Raw genomic sequence first — 16975 nt, 5'->3', positions numbered from 1 at the left:
TTCATAATCCGAAAAGTTGAAAAGTTTCACTTATTTTTTTTCCCCATAGAAGAACACATTTTCTTTTTTGTATGAGAGATAAAAACTTCAGTGACCACCCATGATGTACTATCAGAGGACAGTACCATCAGAGGATAAGCTTTCCAAATCCTTAATGCCTGAGTTTTTGAATTAAATGTCCTAATTTAAAAAAATGAACTATTTCAAGAACCTTTTTTTCCCCATGAATGCTACATCTCCTTTCCAAACAAAAATCCATTTCAGGTACATTGTTTTATTATTTTTTTCAACACAAAACACCTAAAAAAGAACCCGAAAGGAACCCAAAACGAAAATGATATACCTACCTCGTGATATTTTTTAGTAACTTTGCTGGGGACACACTGACACTCATTGCAGTTGTGGAGACAACAGGCACAGTTCCCACCACAGCGTTTCACCAGGAGACAACCTGGCCAGAAAATGGTATCGGTTCTCTTTAGTTCTTCCCTTATGGACACCGAGAAGTTACGAGGTGTGCAGCTGTATAATCTTACCTCCTCTTTTAGAAGGTTCAGATCCACCACTACATGGCACAAAAGAAAGCAAAGGAAAAGAGATGTTCATGCTTTGAGCCTGGATGTATTTCATTAAACTCTTCTCATAAAGAAATCTAGCAATTACATGAAGAATAACCCTCACAATATCCCTTCTTATTTTGACTAGGTTTTAAGGCTATGCAGCTTGCAAGTTGGACTTTGTATTTTGTAGTAAACAAAGCTTCATTATGACTTAGTGACCAATAAAGAGATGCCATTGTGCAATAAGAAGAACAGAGCCAACAAAACAGTTGAGAGCTATAAACAGGAAACTTTAGAGAGAAGACGAGGGCTACACCTTTTAACCTTAGGAAAAAAGTAAACAAGGAGAGCATTGGAGGGAAGAATAGAATGTGAGACGAAGAATGCTTTGACTAAAAAACAAATGCAAGTTTTAAAAGGATTGCAAGCTCATGCAATTAATGAAGAACAATTTACAGAAACTTGTTGACAGAATGTTCTACAATCTTCCTGGCAATAAGAATTATAAAATGTAAAAAGAGAATGAAGAAAACGACTTTTTGAAGACAGCTGAGGGGACCAAGAGTGAAAAAAATGATACATTTTAAAAGAGCAGAAGTTGTTGGAAAGCACTGCTTTTGGTGCATTGAGTAATTTATGGTCTTTAAAATTTAGTTTAACTAGACTCCTTAAGATTTCTATTCTTCTCCTTCTATAGGTTAGAAGAAATGTCTAATTTATAACTATTGTCTCTATTCTTTTAGCAAGTTGGTTAACTATGTTGTGCTTTATTTTTTAAAAGAATACCTACTTGTGAAGACCAAACAAAATATCCTTTCATCAGATTGTTGCAAGTGAATTCTCAAAGAACCATTGTTTTTAACTACAAAATGATATTGCCTCCGTTAAATTATATCAAAATAACATATCATGTTTAATATTCATTTATATATACCATACGAACAGTAGTTAAGTATGCTGAATAACATATAATTCATCAGAGCTTTTTTTCTTCAAAAGTAAAGGTTTTATTAAAATTTAGAAATATTATCTAAAATATAATAAATCTGGTTAAATATCTTTTCACTAATATTAGAAACATTATAAACAAGAATTAAAAGAAAAGAAAAAATATATTCTGGTTAAAGATGGATTCAAATAATATTAATCACTATGTAATCTAGTTTTAAAAAAATAAGTGCCAATATTTTTTAACAGTTTTAAAATGACAAGGTAATTAAGAATGAAATGCTTATTTTCTTGGCTATGTTTTTCTTGTATATGTGATCAAGTTTTTCTAAAATGTCAAAGGGAGTCAAAGTAAGTATTTTCAAGAAATATATGATAAATTATGTATATGCAATTGTAAATTATAAGCACATGTAAAGTATATGGTTGACTAAAACCTTGGTCAAGTACAGAGATACACCAAGGAAATGCTAATTCAATAGGTTTATTTCAACATCTGATTCTGGTAAAAATTATTTCTTCCAACTCAATAGAAAATCACTGTTTTATTTGAGCATTTAAAGAGCTCCTTTTCATCTGAAAAATAATCTTGTGAAAGGAAAGCTTTTAAATATTTAAGGGAAAATGAGTTCATTCTTTTGAGTGCAATAAAAGACCAATTTATCTCTAGTAAAATTAATGAGATAATTAGGTTAAATGATGTCATATATTTTACCTGATTTAATTTTGCTGAACTAATAGTATATGTACATATTGCTCTTTCCTTGTTAAAGCTATATATGAACTCATCTGAATATTTTCTCTAGATGTTACATATCTGGGCAGAGAAGGAGAAAACCTAAAACATGCACACACATACACAAGCTGGTTGCCAAAATTTTCAACGCTTATTTAAGATTTATACTTCTTTAGAATGTGAATGAAGCTCTTAGCTTTCAAAGGATATTCATCTACCTCAAATAGTTTTAAACACACTATTTCATGAAACAAGAAAATGAGACTGTATATGTTCTCTTTAAAATGTTTAGTTAACCACAATAAAAGGTTAGATAGATTTCCCAAGTGAACTAAGTTATGATACCTGCTACAATGTGAAAATTTAAACACACTTTCAACTTAGCTTCCACTCATTTATCATGTTTGACACAAAAGTCAAAAGCCCTTTTTAAGTACTAGTTAAGACTGACTTGCAAAATATGGTATTTTTTCTGCAGTAGTAAGGTATGAACGAAAAACTTGAACCAGGAGAAGAAAGGAAAAATAAAAAAACAGAAAAACATTAATGCAGTCCACACTAGACTAAAAATACAATTAAGGATTTTAAATTTGGTATACATTATTTGAAATTTACAATTCCTACTTCTAAGGCTTCAACCTCATCTAAGCTTCATTAAAATAAGTCATGTAACTATAACTTCGTGTCATAAATTGTCCAAACATTGTGCGCAACTTCTAGGCAAAAAAAAGAGAGAGAGATGAAAGATTATGTCCCAACACATTTTTTTATAACTTAACTATAATATTATGGAAGCTTCCCTCTGCAAAATATTTGTAAAGTAAAATTCAGCCTTCAGATTCTTTATTTCCTTTTCATAACTACTTTCTGATACAATACATGCATTAATTTATCTTGCTGAAGGATGATTTTGAGCATGTTACCAATGAAAGTTGTTATTTCTAATACAAATTTTTTTGTTCAGATTCATCAATATTGCAAGTTTTACTAAAAAGGATAACACTAACCAAAAAAAATTCTGGTAACATTTTACTTTGTTAATTGTTCATTCTTTTAAGATATTCAGCCCAAGGTTATTCCATTACTATAACGCAATCTGAGGGTGGTCTTTCTAAGATGAATGTGGTAACACTGTGATATGTTTATTCTGTGGAAAATCTATTTCGATGTCTAACTAGAAGCTTTTAAATGTTTTACTCCTCGTTCCTTTGTAGAAAGACTCTTGGGAGGGGAGCTGCTTTTGTCTATATAGATGTTATCCCACACCTGCATTTTAGTTTATGTAAAGTTCTAAAAATATACACTGCTTTTCTCACACTTACTGTATGCTTAAAAAGTTAATAGTTTTGGCTAACTGCAAAGGGCTTCAATTTGGAAAGTGCTAAATGAATATTTGAAAGATCTGGTTCAGTGCTGGATGCTTTTAAATACATGCCAGCCGCTGGCCAAATCTTCATTGAGCACCATGTGGAGAGGTACAGGCATAAAAGCATGGCTAGAAGGGAGATTTTTAGGCTGGAATCCTGAGATCAGCCGCCAAAAAACAAGATCTGAGTTTAGAACCTGGTTTACTCCCCCTGTTTCTTACAGATCAACATGATAATCTACTTCAAATTTGCTAACAAAGGCTTTATTCATGGGTATTTCAGCTAGCCTTGCAGATCTTCATCTTCCTGTTCCTAAATGGGAGGGAAGGGAAGTGTTGTTCATAAGTTATTCATCAAGTTATTCATCAAGATCAAATCTTATAAATATGTAACAGCTTTCAGCATCTGGACAAGATTCCACTACCCATGTATTTGAACACTGATTTCAAATATTGCTGAAAGGAAACCACGACTGTTGGCAGAGCAAAATACCGTGGTTGGGGAAGTCTGAACATGACCTGCTGAGATTAAAGCTTCTGATCCAAACGGGCTACAGGGCTGCAACTCTTAGCAGGAAAGGGCAAGAATCGGGTTTCTTTCTGACAAGATTTAGAAGAACGAGTCTGGTGCAATCTGCCCTTGTGAATTGCTCAAATTAACTAAACATTGTTTCTTCTATATAAATTCTCCACACTGTCATTCCATTCTCTAAAGTGACCCTGGGTAGATTTCAACGTTTCTGACAGACTGAAGCAGATTTTTTGAGTGCATTATAATTATCCAGTCATTTCTATTACATTTTCATGTGTCTGATATGGATGCTTTTCAATTCGAATGTTACTAGGAAAATTAGCTAACCTTGGAGCAAACTCAGTTAACATTGTTTCCAATTTCTTAACCACGTGGAATTAAGTTTAATTATCAACACTCTCACTCTTGAAGGGAGATATGCTCCCTGTCAAAAGTGATTATTTCAGAAGCAAATTTATATAGAGAAAAATTATCATGTTTTGGGTTCCTTTAGGTCATTACTTTCTTGCTATGAATCCTATCTTGAAAACTACTAGTTCTATTTTATGGTGAGTCATTATTTCCATATTATTTAGAAAAGTTTCTAGGCTTAAGAAATGAAAATTGATATAATCCCGACCCATGGGGACAAGGTAGATAATGATTTTGATAGAGCTTCCCCCTTTTCTAGCCCCAACTCTGGATTAGGAGCTATAATAATCTCTCTTGAATCTCTAAATCAATATACCCCAAATATTAGGTTTGAATAAGCTATGATTCCTGTGAAATGTAATAGTGGACTTCATCAGAATGATATTTTTAAATTAAAGAAATGATATGAATTTTCAGCAAAAGTCTCTCTTTTAATCTTCCAGACCCAATGAGTTATAATTAAGTGCCTCCTTTTGTATGTATTCTTATTTAATACGTAAATATGCTCAAATGTTATGTAAATGGATTATTTAATATATCACTGAAGAATTTTAAACTTGACTCATTAGAAGATATGGCAGAAGAATCTGAAACACTAGCTGCTAAGAAATTAAATGAGGTTCTAATCTGAAGAGAGAGCTTACCTCTGGATTTTCTTCCAAAAACAAAAGCCTTGCCAAGAAGTTGCCAAGTTGGCCTATACAGATCTTCTAAGTCCAACTGCCATCTATCTGGTTCAAGATACCGAATAAGATCTTCCAAGGTACTAAAGGCAGTGACCGCGTTATTAAGCAGGTCCAGTGGCAAAGCTGAAGGGGGTAACACTGAAGGACTCACAGCTTCTGTGAATTGCTGAAAGTAAAACGAATCCTATGTTAACTGTTTTAAAAATGACAATGTATTCCTTCTGGACTTAGGCACGAAGCTAGGTAGACCAAGGCTGAAAACACATGGGAAGTGAAACTGTATTCAACCCAAGTTAGAAGTAATTACTTTGCAAAGACTTCATGTAGATGAACTCTGATAGATTTTCTGGGCAGTCAATGCGAAAGACATTAACTTTCATTACCACAAACTATGGTGAATGTGGATATCTGTTGCTTAAATAAAAAAACAAAATGTTTCCATGGTTCAATTATGGACTTAAAATGGAAATTATAACACAGTTTACCAAATTTTTCTTTTGTTTTCCTCAATCTGGAAAATCACCTGGTAGTTATGCAAATGGCTGTCAGACAAATTAAAAATTTAAGGTAAAATAATAAACCCACAAAGAATTAGAACAAAATATAAGTGAAAAACCTTTGACACTGGAGAAGAACTTGTTAATCAAGAGAGAAAGCAACCAAACCATAAAAGATACCTTTGATAAATTCGCCTACAATTTTTGTTAATTAACAGGATTAAAAGACAGGCACTGGGAGAACACCCTGGCAAACTATATAACTTTGGTCAGGTATCCAGAGTCAACAAAAAAAGACAAACGACACAATGGAAAATGGGCAAATTCCAGATAAGAAGCTTGAATGGCCAATAGGCATATAAAAACATGCTAAAATTCATTAGCTATCAGATAAACGCAAAACAAAGTGAGATATTATCTCGCATACAAAAAAGAGATACTATTTCACATACATGAGATTGGCAAGCATTTAAAAGAAAGGACTGCCAAGGATGTGGATAAATTGGAATTTCTCTGCTCTGCCTGCAGGAATGTAAACTGGTACAATCACTTTAATTGATGTAACTGATGTACACAGGATGCTAGAGTTGAAGATTTATATGTTCCATATCCTGTAATTCACTTTTGAAGTTTATATCTTTTTATTTTTTTTTGTGCACATAAAAATATCTTCAATGATACTCATCAGTGTTGTCTGAAATAGAGAAAAACTGAAAACAACCTAAATGCCCACGTATAGAGCAATGGATTAAAATACATCATTTTAAATGGCAAGCAACTAAATGAGACAATAATTTCAATAAAAGTGCAATAAGAACATCCCTCCCCCCAATTTTTAAAGTGGACTAAGGGTAGGGAGTGGTGGATCTGAAATCAAAATAGGCAAAATAAATACATGAACAAATGCTAACTTTTAGTTTTTCATTATTTATTTTTATTTTTTATTTTTTTTGCAGAGGAGGGGAGAGAAAGAGTATGGAATAAAACATTTATGTTGATTGATATTCATTATAGCGGTATTTACAACAAAAATTTGGGAAAAATCTAAATTTACAATAGAGGAACAGTTAATTACATTGTACTCATTAACTGAAATAGTGTACAGCCATTGAAAATGAGGTCCTCGGGCCGGCCCTGTGGCTTGGTGGTTAAGTGCGCGCGCTGCAATGCTGGTGGCCCGGGTTCGGATCCCGGGTGCGCATTGAGGCGCCGCTTCTCCGTCCATCCTGGGGCCGAGTCCCACATACAGCAACTAGAAGGATGTGCAGCTGTGACATACAACTATCTACTGGGGCTTTGGGGGGAAAAAATAAAATAAATAAAATCTTTAAAAAAAAAAAAAAAAAGAAAATGAGGTCCTCTAGGAGTTTACAAAATTAACAAAAGAAATGCCTATTACGTAGTAAATGACACAAAAAACCAAGCTGTATAAATACAGCTCAATATACCATTATGTCAACATACATAAATTGAAACAAAAGAAAAAATCAAAAGTGCCTGAATGTCAAGAGTCTTCATCTATGGTTTAAATGAGAATATACATTCCATATATATTATTATATATGTAATATATAATATTATACATTCTACATATCTATATTTTCGACACCATCTATAATAAATACGGATTTCTTTTGGAGATCAGGTAAAAATAATAGCATTTGTTATAATAAAAAAACCTATTGTATCAGCTCTTCCTTTTCATCCTTATTACTTGGATTCTGGGCTAGATACTAAAACCATGTACTATATTTAGCAGCTTCTAGCTTTGTCTCCTTGCCTCAATCTTTCCGTATTCCTTTTACTCTATGCTGCATAACCCTGGGTTAATCTACCTAAAATAAGTTATCACTGATCATATGATGAATTTGGACAAATGCCTAGAATGATTTCTCATCTGCAGGATAAAACCCGAATTCCTTACCCTGCACTCAGGATCCTTATAATCTGACCTTTGCTACCCTTTCCCTTCTAATCCTCTACTCATCAAAGACATGCACATTTTGTTCCAATCAATCTAGTCTCTTCACTAACTACTGCACATGTCATATTCATCTCAGACCTTGTACCTCCTCCCATGCTAAACACTGCAACCCTTTCCTGTATGCAAAACTCTCCCTCCTGTGATCCACATAATAAATCTTTACCATTTAAAGTGTCCTTTCTTGAAACCCAACTCATCCATGAAAACCTTCTCAATAACAGGGCCACTGTCCCATATATCTCAATTGTGTCAATTGGAAAAGGATTCCCTCTCTGAGCTATCTTGTGGGCACATGGCTTGAAAAGCAGAAGCTGCTCTACAAATGAGAATAAGGACCACTGTTCTCTGGGGCAGGCACAGCCCCTGCTGGGGCTCAGAGCTTTGTGGGCGCAGAGCCCCCTCTGCCCACGAGGGAGGCCATTTTTATAGAGCATAATCAGTAGAAATGAATGTGGCAGCCTTGGGTCAACACTGACTTCATTCTTATTTTAAAGATTTAATGTCAATAATGTCAAGATTCTGGCTAAAATACTAGTACTAAGATGTTTTCAATTATTCTATCCAACTTTTGAGTGTAGAAACTAAATTTAATATATTCCTATTTACTCCTAGTATTTTGTCCATGAAATGTAAAATTGCTTTAATAGAGAGTACTATTATGATTGATAACAATATGATGGATATAAATAAACAATTATCTAATAAAAGTTTTCATTGTTAATTTAACCAACTTGGTTAATATTGATTAAATTTATCATGTGAAAAGGTTAATGCGAGTATTTTGCAAACTTTTAAAATATAAGCCAAATGTATACATTTACATAAAGTGAATATTAAGGGTCAGTAATACTCAAAGAATAACTGAGTTATTACTCATGAGTATGACAATACAAAACAAGTCGAATGTGTCAATCTGCACACAGAGAGTAAAGGTATAGAAAGCTAACACAAAAAGTATGTATTATTCATTAAAGTGTCAGAGTATAGATGTATATTTAGGCATGACGTAAAATTGTTATTTGAGCTATTTTCAATTAGACAATAATCCAAGAATGAGTTTGCTTATTTTGCTTCCTCTTTGTTGGAGACTCTGCATAGAGCATTCGTTTTGAAGCAATGAAGAGTTTCAACCGAAATCAATATTGCTGCGATAAAGTTTAAAGTATTTATACAAAAGAAAAAAAACAAAATAAACCTGTAATATTGGACAAACAAAACACGCACATCTTGGGTTTAACAAAATATTAGAATATCAGTCCCTCTAAATGACAAAGATTAGAAGAAAACAACTTGGTCTATGTTACTCCATGCATATATTGGTTGATGTGATAAACCTCCAAGCTTTTAAATGTTTAAATTAAAATAAGATAAATTTAAAAAGGTAACCACACACACACACACACACACACACACACACACACACACAGCAGTCTCCACCCAAAAAACAGGAGGGAAGAATCAACTCACTTCCCCGGGATTCAAAGAATCAATCCCTGGACAGAACAGAGGAAGCAGTGCTGCTATTTAAGGGCTTTCTCATGACTGCCACCTCCACCCACTGGTTCAAGGAACTACCAAGTTGTTCACTTTCAAAGTTCTGCTTTTCTAAGTCGTATAAAGGGATTTGCAGAAAAAAGGGAGAGTAATGGAAAAAAGAAGTTAGAGGAAAAAATATCCTCTAATTTTTTTAAGTTTTAATTTTTTGTCTAACCCAAAACTGCTCTTTTCAGTACAGGCTCATTGCCTTTTCTCCCATATTTAGTGCCTAGAAAATTCTAACAAGGGCCGGCCCTGTGGCTTGGTGGTTAAGTGCGCGTGCTGCAATGCTGGTGGCCTGGGTTCGGATCCTGCGTGCGCATCGAGGCACCACTTCTCCGTCCATCCTGAGGCCGAGTCCCACATACAGCAACTAGAAGGATGTGCAGCTATGACATACAACTATCTACTGGGGCTTTGGGGGGAAAAAAATAAAATAAATAAAATCTTAAAAAAAAAAAAAAAGAAAATTCTAACAATATCTTTGCTATTTAAAAATACTTATGATTGGGCTAAGTGCCTGGAATTGAAATGGATTTGCACATTCCCCACCTGCTATCTTTTTTTAGTCACCATGAAAATAGATACTTATTACTAAGTTATGGATTGCTCCATGACTATTTAGTGGATGACAATGGTCAGAAATGGAAAGCAGAGTTTCTTGGTGTTCTGTAATGTAAATAACTAAATCAACACCCCCATTTCAGTAAGCCAGAAAAAGGCTTTTCTAATATTACCTGCAGGGTAGCAGTGATAATCCGGGTGGATAACCTAGTCCTAGCCTAGACTCCATCAGGTACATTACTTTGGAAGGAGAGATCACAAAAGAACAGAAAAGGGATCTGATATCTCTAAGCAACGAAATGTCATGTCAAACCACGCATTTCTAAAATGTCGGTACCATGTGTTAAGGATTCTATACAAAATGAAGTCTTTTAAATTCTTGGGTGAAAGTCATTTCGAATGACAGCATGATATGAGAGCAGAACCCTGATCAGGAGTCAAGGAACCTGGGCTGTAATCCTGGAGCCGCTCACATTTAGGAAACAGAATTTGGGCAAATACTGTAACCCCTCGGAGCCTCCCTTTCCTCCTCTGTAAAACACAGATGCTAAACTCAGTGACCTTTAAGTTTCTTTTCAGCTTTTAAGAATTCTATGTAATTGCCAGATACACGAGGGTCCATTTTCTCCACATCCTCGCCAACACTTGGTATCTCTTGTCTTCTGGATGATAGCCATTCTAACAGGTGAGGCGATACCTCATGGTAGTTTTGATTTGCATTTCTCTGATGATTAGTGATGTTAAGCATCTTTTCATGTACTTTTGGCCATTTGTCTTCCTTGGAAAAATCTCTGTTCAGTTCCTCTGCCCATTTTTTTTAATTTTTTTTACTTTTTTAATTTTTTTAATTTTTTATTTTTTATTGATGTTTTAATGGTTTCTAACATTGTGAAATTTTGGGTTGTACATTTTTGTTTGTCCATCACCACATATATGACTCCCTTCACCCCTTGTGCCCACCCCCCACCCCCACTGCCCTGGTAACCACAGTCCAGTTTTCTCTGTCCATGTGTTGGTTTATATTCCACATATGAGTGAGATCATGCAGTGTTTGTCTTTCTCTTTCTGTCCTCTGCCCATTTTTTAATCAGATTGTTTGGGGTTTTTTTTAGTTATTGAGTTGTATGAGTTCTTTATATATTTTGGATATTAACTTCTTATCTGATATATGGTTTGCAAATATTTTGTCCCATGCCACAGGTTGCCTTTCCATTTTGTTGACTATTTCCTTTGATGTGCAGAAGATTTTAGGTTGAGGTAGTCCTACTTGTTTGATTTTGCTTTTGTTGCTGTGCTTTTGGTGTCATTTCCAAAAAATCCTTATGCACTGTTGGTGGGAATGTAAATTTGTTCAGCCACTATGGAAAATAGTATGGAAGTTCTGGGAAAAATTAAAAATAGAGCTACCATATTATCCAGCAATCCCACTTCTGGGTATATATCCAAAGGAAATAAAAACAGGATATCAAAAAGATATCTGCGGGGCCGGCATGGCGTAGTTGTTAAGTTTGCACACTCCACCTCGGCGGCCTAGTTCACCAGTTCGGGTCCTGGACACAGACCTACACCACTTGCCAGCCATGCTATGGTAGCAACCCACATACAAAACAGAGGAAGATTGGCACAGATGTTAGCTAAGGGTTAATCTTCCTCAAGCAAAAAAAAAGAAAGAGGAAAATTGGCAGTAGATGTTAGCTCAGGGCTAAGCTTCCTCAGCAGAAAAAAAAAAAAAGAAAAAGATATCTGCCATCTCATGTTTAGTGCACAATAGCCAAGATATGGAAACAACCTACATATCTGCAACAGATGAATGAATAAAGAAGACATGGTATACATATATATATATGTATATATATATATACATACATACACCATATTGCGCGCATATATACCATATTGCGCATATATACATATATATACCATATTGTGCATATATACATATATATATACACACACAGTGAAATATTATTCAATCATGAGAAAGAAGGAAAAATCCTGCTATTTGTGACAACATGGATGGACCCTGAGGGCATTATGCTAAGTGAAGTAAGTCAGACACAGGAAGACAAATTCTGTATGATATCATGAATATGTGGGAACCAAAAAAAGCTGAAGTTGTAGAAACAGAGAGTAGAATGGTGGTTACCAGGGGTTGCGGGGGTGAGGGAAACGAGAAGATGCTGGTAAACCGCTACAAACTTTCAGTTTGAAGATAAGTGCTGGAGATCTAATACACAGCAATATGATTATAGTCAACAGTACTGTATTATATACTTCGAAGTTGCTAAGAGACTAGATGTTAAATGTTTTCACCAAAAAAAGAAATGATAGGGCCGGCCCTGTGGCTTAGCGGTTAAGTGAGCGTGCTCCGTTACTGGCAGCCGGGGTTCCGATCCAGGGCACGCACCGACGCACTGCTTCTCCGGCCATGCTGAGGCCGCATCCCACATACAGCAACTAGAAGGATGTGCAACTATGACATACAACTATCTACTGGGGCTTTGGGGAGAAAAATGGAAAAAAAGGAGGAGGATGGACAATAGATGTTAGCTCAGAGCCGGTCTTCCTCAACAAAAAGAGGAGGATTAGCACGGATGTTAGCTCAGGGCTGATCTTCCTCACAAAAAAAAGAAAAAGAAATGATAATTATGTGATGTGATGGAGGTGTTAGCTAATGCTACGGTGGTAATCATATTGCAATATATAAATGTATCGAGTCAACACGTTGTACATCCTAAACTTACACAATGTTATATGTCAATTAAAAATAACAGAAAAAAAGAGTCTAATACAGTTTCAGCAAAATTATCTGGAAAGCTGCAAAAAACAAAACACACTACTTAGTAAGTGTGGCAGGGCTGAGCTCTCCATTCTTTTTTCTTTAAATCTTCCTTGTTGCTCCAGATTATCAGTGAACTTTGGGAAACACTGCCCTATGGTACAACCAACATAATTCAACATTGACTTTTTTTCTGCCCAGAGAGTGCATACAAGTTTACCTTGCCTTTTGAGAATCTAAATATCCCTAGAAAGGCGTATGTAGCTTATGAATGGAAGCTGTGTGGCTCTAAAAATTGGAAGAAAACAGGTTCATGTTTAGAGAACTGATATCAACATGTTTTCAAATACATATAGATACATGTTGTGTTATGGGCTGAATTGTGCCTCCCTAATATTCTTATGTTGAAGTCCTACCCTCCCCAGTACCTCAGAATGAGACTATATTTGGAGACAGGGCCTTTAATGAGGTCATTCAGGTTAAATGAGGTCATTAGGGTGGGCCCTAGTCCAATATGACCGCACCTCGCAAGTAGAGGAAATGTGAACAGATACGCACAAAGGTAAGACCACGTGAAGACACCAGGAGAAGACAGCCATCCACAAGCCAAAGAGGAAGGCCTCAGAAGAAACCAATCCTGCTGACATCTTGATCTCAAACTTTTAGCCTCCAGAACTGTGAGGAAATAAATTTCTGTTGTTTAAGCCACTCAGTCTGTGCCACTTTGTTATAGGAGCCCTAGCAAACTAATACATGCTGTCATCAACTTCTCAACTTAGTATCTATTACAGTGGTAAGGAAAGGTTAATAGGTTAATATTATACTATGTCCATTAAATCATTTAACAAACATTTATTAAAAAGTCGATGAGGTGGGCACTGTGAACAAACAGATCAAAATTCTTGCCCTTATGAAGCTTAACCTTTATAAGCCAAGTATTCTGTATCACAGGAGAGATTTGTCCCTTGCCAAAACAAAGCCAAATTGAGAATTTGCTATTACGGATCACACAGCCCAACAAGTATCACACAAATTCTGGTGAGCATGGACCACAAAAAGTGGACTTAATATGAAAGAATAACTGAAAAACAAATATTTTTCTACTTTTATTATTGAAAAATAACTAGCAGCCCATGTGTTCGGACAAAGAAATGGCCATATAAATCAGTGTTACAAGCTCATGACAGCAAGTTTGGCTGCAAGAGTAAGTTCCCTTATTGACTTCTCCAGTGTTACTTTTGAAAAATCAACAACTTAGTGTTTTTGTATTTTATTATGGCTACCTCAAATATTTTATGAATTCATTATCATCTTTTCCTTTTTTAGAAAAAGAAAAGCTGACTTCCTGTTTGGAATAGTACAATCTGAACTGCTTATAATTTCACAATAACCAGTTACATATCTCTAAAAAACCATAGCTTGTCTTTTTATTAGGATTTTTGTGGTGAGTGCAATTTTAAAAATACAACGTTTACAATGAATCTTCCCTGGATAAATACACGCATACAAATGTTTACCTTGAGTAGCATAGCAACTGATGCAAAACTTTTGGGGCCTAGAAAGATTTATGTTGCAGCTTCCTTAGCCAATTGCATACAGTACATTTCAAACTGATAAGGAGCCTTTCATTTCGTTCATACCTAATAGAAGGGTTAGGAATGCAGATAAGGTTTTATTGTTGTAGTTATTAAAAACAAAACAACCAAATAATAATCCAGGTGTTGTAAGAGAAGAAAACAAGTTCGGTCTTATGTTATATCACTTCTTAAAGGTGTCTCCGATCTCATTTATATAATGTCAAGCTGATGATATATTGTATATAGGTCTGACTTTAAAGAGTTTAATAAGCAGACAGGGCATGCAGACAAAAATGCCTGCCAGGAACAACTGACGGGAGGTTTTGTAAAGACACAAGAATGCCCTGGAACAATTCATTAAGACATGCTTCTTTGTCCTTCCCCCTGTTCTTATCTGAATTCATCCAAAAAGTTATCTGGGTTGTGTTTTTAAATTATTTTTAAGCCAGCAGAGAAAAGCAAATGCTTGCATTCTTACTCAAGAACAGATGTTTTCATACTGTGTGGGCAATGCAGATTATACATTTAAGTGAGAAATCTTAGGGAAGGTGGCCAATTGTGTTCATCTCGAGTCTTAATATCGAGAGGTTCTTACTGAAAGAGCATGGTAATTGAATAAAACTTGACATATCTACACAACCAATCACAGTGACAGTCCAGTATGAAAGGCGAACGATGTTTATCATCCAGCACTTAAAAGCAGTAATTTCAAGGCTCAAACCTGAAACTGACCTTCAAATGCCGTGAGTTTCATGGTTTCAGGCAAACCCTGAGTAGCCGCAGTATTCTGCCTGGGCCCAAATATGGAAAAAAAGATGACTAGCTTTGCTGAAAACGTTGTCTTAAAAAAAAGAAATGTTTATGTTCATAAGCACAGCTTCTTACTAAATTAGTGGAGAAATAACTGCTACTGGCTCCATTTTCCTGTCAGCACGAAACTTGAGAACTACCACATTCTGACTACATTTACAAATCATGACATCGTTACCCACAAATCCTCCTCGCCTAAAGTGTTAGGGGTCTGCAGATACCCCAGTTAAAAAATTTCACCCTAATGCCAGTGCCTTAGGTTGGAAGGTCTCAGTAGAAGCCAACCCTTTACCAGGGAGCAGGCTGATTGCGGGCTGGTGAATCAGAGTCAGTACACAGAGTTTTCCACTTCCTAGGTAAAATTGGGGATTAGAAGTAATAACCAATATTGAAAACTAGAATTCCTCGGGATGGTAAATAACATAGTTCCAAGCACATTTTCCACAATGGCATCTGTGGGAAGCCAAAATTGAGGGTTTTTTCCTACTAAGATTTTAAAACTTATTCCTCTGAATCAAAAAATGTGACAGGCCATAAAAAAGCTGAAACAACACCTAGACTTTTTTCCTAATCTTATTATGTCGAATGCTTGTGGATTTGCTTTGTTACAGTGCTCAAGAAATGATCAATAGTAAGGAATTTCAAATGAAAGAGAATGTAAACCAAGAACTGTTAGAAGAAAAACACACTTTCACTGAAACACTTGAATTAATGTGCACCTCAAACCAGAATCCCTAAAGACTCTTTCTTACAGAAATTTCTCTTTTAGTTCAATATTTATTTAACGTATCATTCAACAGCCATTAAGGGAAATTTGTGGAATGTTTTGTGGGAATCTAGCTGAGAAGTGGTGCCTATATTGGTATATATTTTCAATTATGTGTTCAATAAGTTGAATAGTCAGATAAAGAACCTCAACATCATTCAAATTTTGTATGGGTGGAAGACTTCATTTTGGTTAAGAAATACTAGTATAGTGTTGTTTATTTTAAAATGGCTTGATAGTATGAAAAGTGTGAACAAGTAGCTGAAACTTGAGATAGTAATAAAAAAAATCCCTCAGCAGATTGCTTTGAGGGGAAAAATGAGATAATCTAATGGAAGTAATTAGCATATACGTAAAGTTTAAAGGTTACCAATGGCCCCCCACACGGCTGAATCCAAGGGCCCATTTTCTCAGTCTTCATTCTAAATGACAGGTGATTTTGCAGGTTTTCTTCCTACCTCAATAGATGCTTCTCCTTAGCTCTGTTTGCTGCTTCCTCTTGATCACCTTACATCTACATGTTAGAGTGTTCCAAGGCTCATTGCTTGGACCCCTTCTATTTTCTGTCTACAGTCTTTCCTTTAGTAATCTCATACAGTTTCAAAGCACCACATGTGATTTACATGCTGACTACCATCAAATTCCTATTTGTAACCTGTATCTTTTTGCTATCTCAGTAAATGGCAACTCCATCATTTGGAGTCATCCTTTGCTCCTCTCCTTTGCTTACATCCCACGTCAAATTACCTTGGCTCTACCTTCAGACTAGGGTTAGAATCTGTGATATTTGTGATTTATAATAAGAAATATGTATTTGGTCTTTGTTCTTTCTGCATACAGCTCCTAAAACCCTTGTAATTTCCTAAGTGACAGAGGAATAAAGTTGTTTTTTGGTTATGTTAGTGACATGACTTTTGGACCCCATCTAAGGATGGGCGCTGATTGCCAGGAGAACCAGCCATGTGATTAGAGGACTGGAATTTTCAGTCACCACCTCCCCACCTCCAAGGAGGGGAGAGGAGCTGGAGGGTGAGACAACTGCCAATGGCTTATATTTAGTCAATCATGCCTATGTAATGAGGCCTCCACAAAAACCCAAAAGAACTGGGTTCAGAGAGCTTCTGGGTTGGTAAATATGTGGAGATTTGGGGAGAGAGGTGTGCCTGGAGAGGGCATGGAAGTTCCACATCCTTTCCCCATACCTTGCCCTATGCATCTCTTCC

The 16975-nt window shown here is 35.6% G+C and overlaps 1 protein-coding gene across 1 annotated transcript in view; it reads right to left on the bottom strand.

The window, feature by feature from the left end:
• Positions 1–16975, bottom strand: part of PDGFC (platelet derived growth factor C) — a 209789-nt gene that overhangs the window by 6576 nt on the left and 186238 nt on the right. The window contains exons 4-5 of the mRNA XM_004420952.3: positions 5198–5405; positions 348–565 (exon numbers count right to left, since the gene is read on the bottom strand). Coding sequence (XP_004421009.1) covers positions 348–565; positions 5198–5405 — 426 coding nt within the window. The remainder of the gene's footprint in view (positions 1–347; positions 566–5197; positions 5406–16975) is intronic.

This window comes from Ceratotherium simum, chromosome 12 (genome assembly GCF_057802395.1).
Source record: "Ceratotherium simum simum isolate JZ-2026a chromosome 12, ASM5780239v1, whole genome shotgun sequence".
NCBI lineage: Eukaryota > Metazoa > Chordata > Mammalia > Perissodactyla > Rhinocerotidae > Ceratotherium > Ceratotherium simum.
This window is presented reverse-complemented; position numbering and strand designations above follow the sequence as displayed.